This window comes from Galeopterus variegatus, unplaced genomic scaffold, assembly GCF_000696425.1.
Source record: "Galeopterus variegatus unplaced genomic scaffold, G_variegatus-3.0.2 Scaffold1891, whole genome shotgun sequence".
Taxonomy (NCBI): domain Eukaryota; kingdom Metazoa; phylum Chordata; class Mammalia; order Dermoptera; family Cynocephalidae; genus Galeopterus; species Galeopterus variegatus.
In genome coordinates, this window is record NW_007728002.1 from 2,856 (window position 1) to 3,571 (window position 716).

Here is a 716-nt window from a genome sequence, read left to right on the forward strand (position 1 = left end):
AACCTAGGCCCTGTGAAATATATTTGCTTTATAAATGTTAGTATACTCCACAATACTCATTAAATTTTTTTTTTTTTAATTTTAGGAAATATTAGGAAGACGTGGTTTTCAAAGCTAATTATGAAAACATTTGTCATTGGAATCGGTGGGTGAGTAATTTTGCTACAAACAGTTGGTTAGTATACTCAGGATGTCCAAATGGTGTTTTCGTGTGCACGTGGTGGGAAAGGAGAAGCAGTGGGGATTCCAGAAACCTGGGGAATAGCAGGCCACTGTCGAATATTAAACAGTAGAGTGCTGGCTACATAAATGCCAAAGAGGTGAAAGAGTTCCTATAAACAGAAATCAAAGAGTGAGTTAAAATTCATCTACTTTTCCGTTTATTTTCTGAAGGTAATACCAGAAGAACGCCCTGATCGGACACTACTTTGGTTCAGGGTGATTTATCATTCCCCATATGGGTGCTGCTCCAGCACGATGCAGGAGAAAATCTATCATTTCTTTCCTATTATGCCCAGCTTTGGGCATGTGGAATAAGGAACCTGTATTCCTTCCCCCCCATACTTAGGGTGACCTTATATCCCAGGTTGCTGGAGCTAGTTTTTGTTGCCCTGACATAATAATCATGTGCCCTTCTCCCTCTCAAAAGTGTCCTAAATTGTATGGTCACCCTACCTATGGTACAAGACACAGGCATGCAAATAATACAATTGAAA

At 39.7% G+C, this 716-nt stretch overlaps 1 protein-coding gene across 1 annotated transcript in view; it reads left to right on the forward strand.

Annotated features, from left to right (window-relative positions):
* The first annotated feature begins 90 nt into the window (after positions 1-90).
* The window catches only part of NMRK1 (nicotinamide riboside kinase 1), a 31,747-nt gene continuing 31,121 nt past the window's right edge, over positions 91-716 (forward strand). Inside the window, exon 1 of the mRNA XM_008579471.1 lies at positions 91-149. Within this exon, the coding sequence (XP_008577693.1) occupies positions 121-149 (29 nt within the window). The 5' untranslated portion in view covers positions 91-120. The remainder of the gene's footprint in view (positions 150-716) is intronic.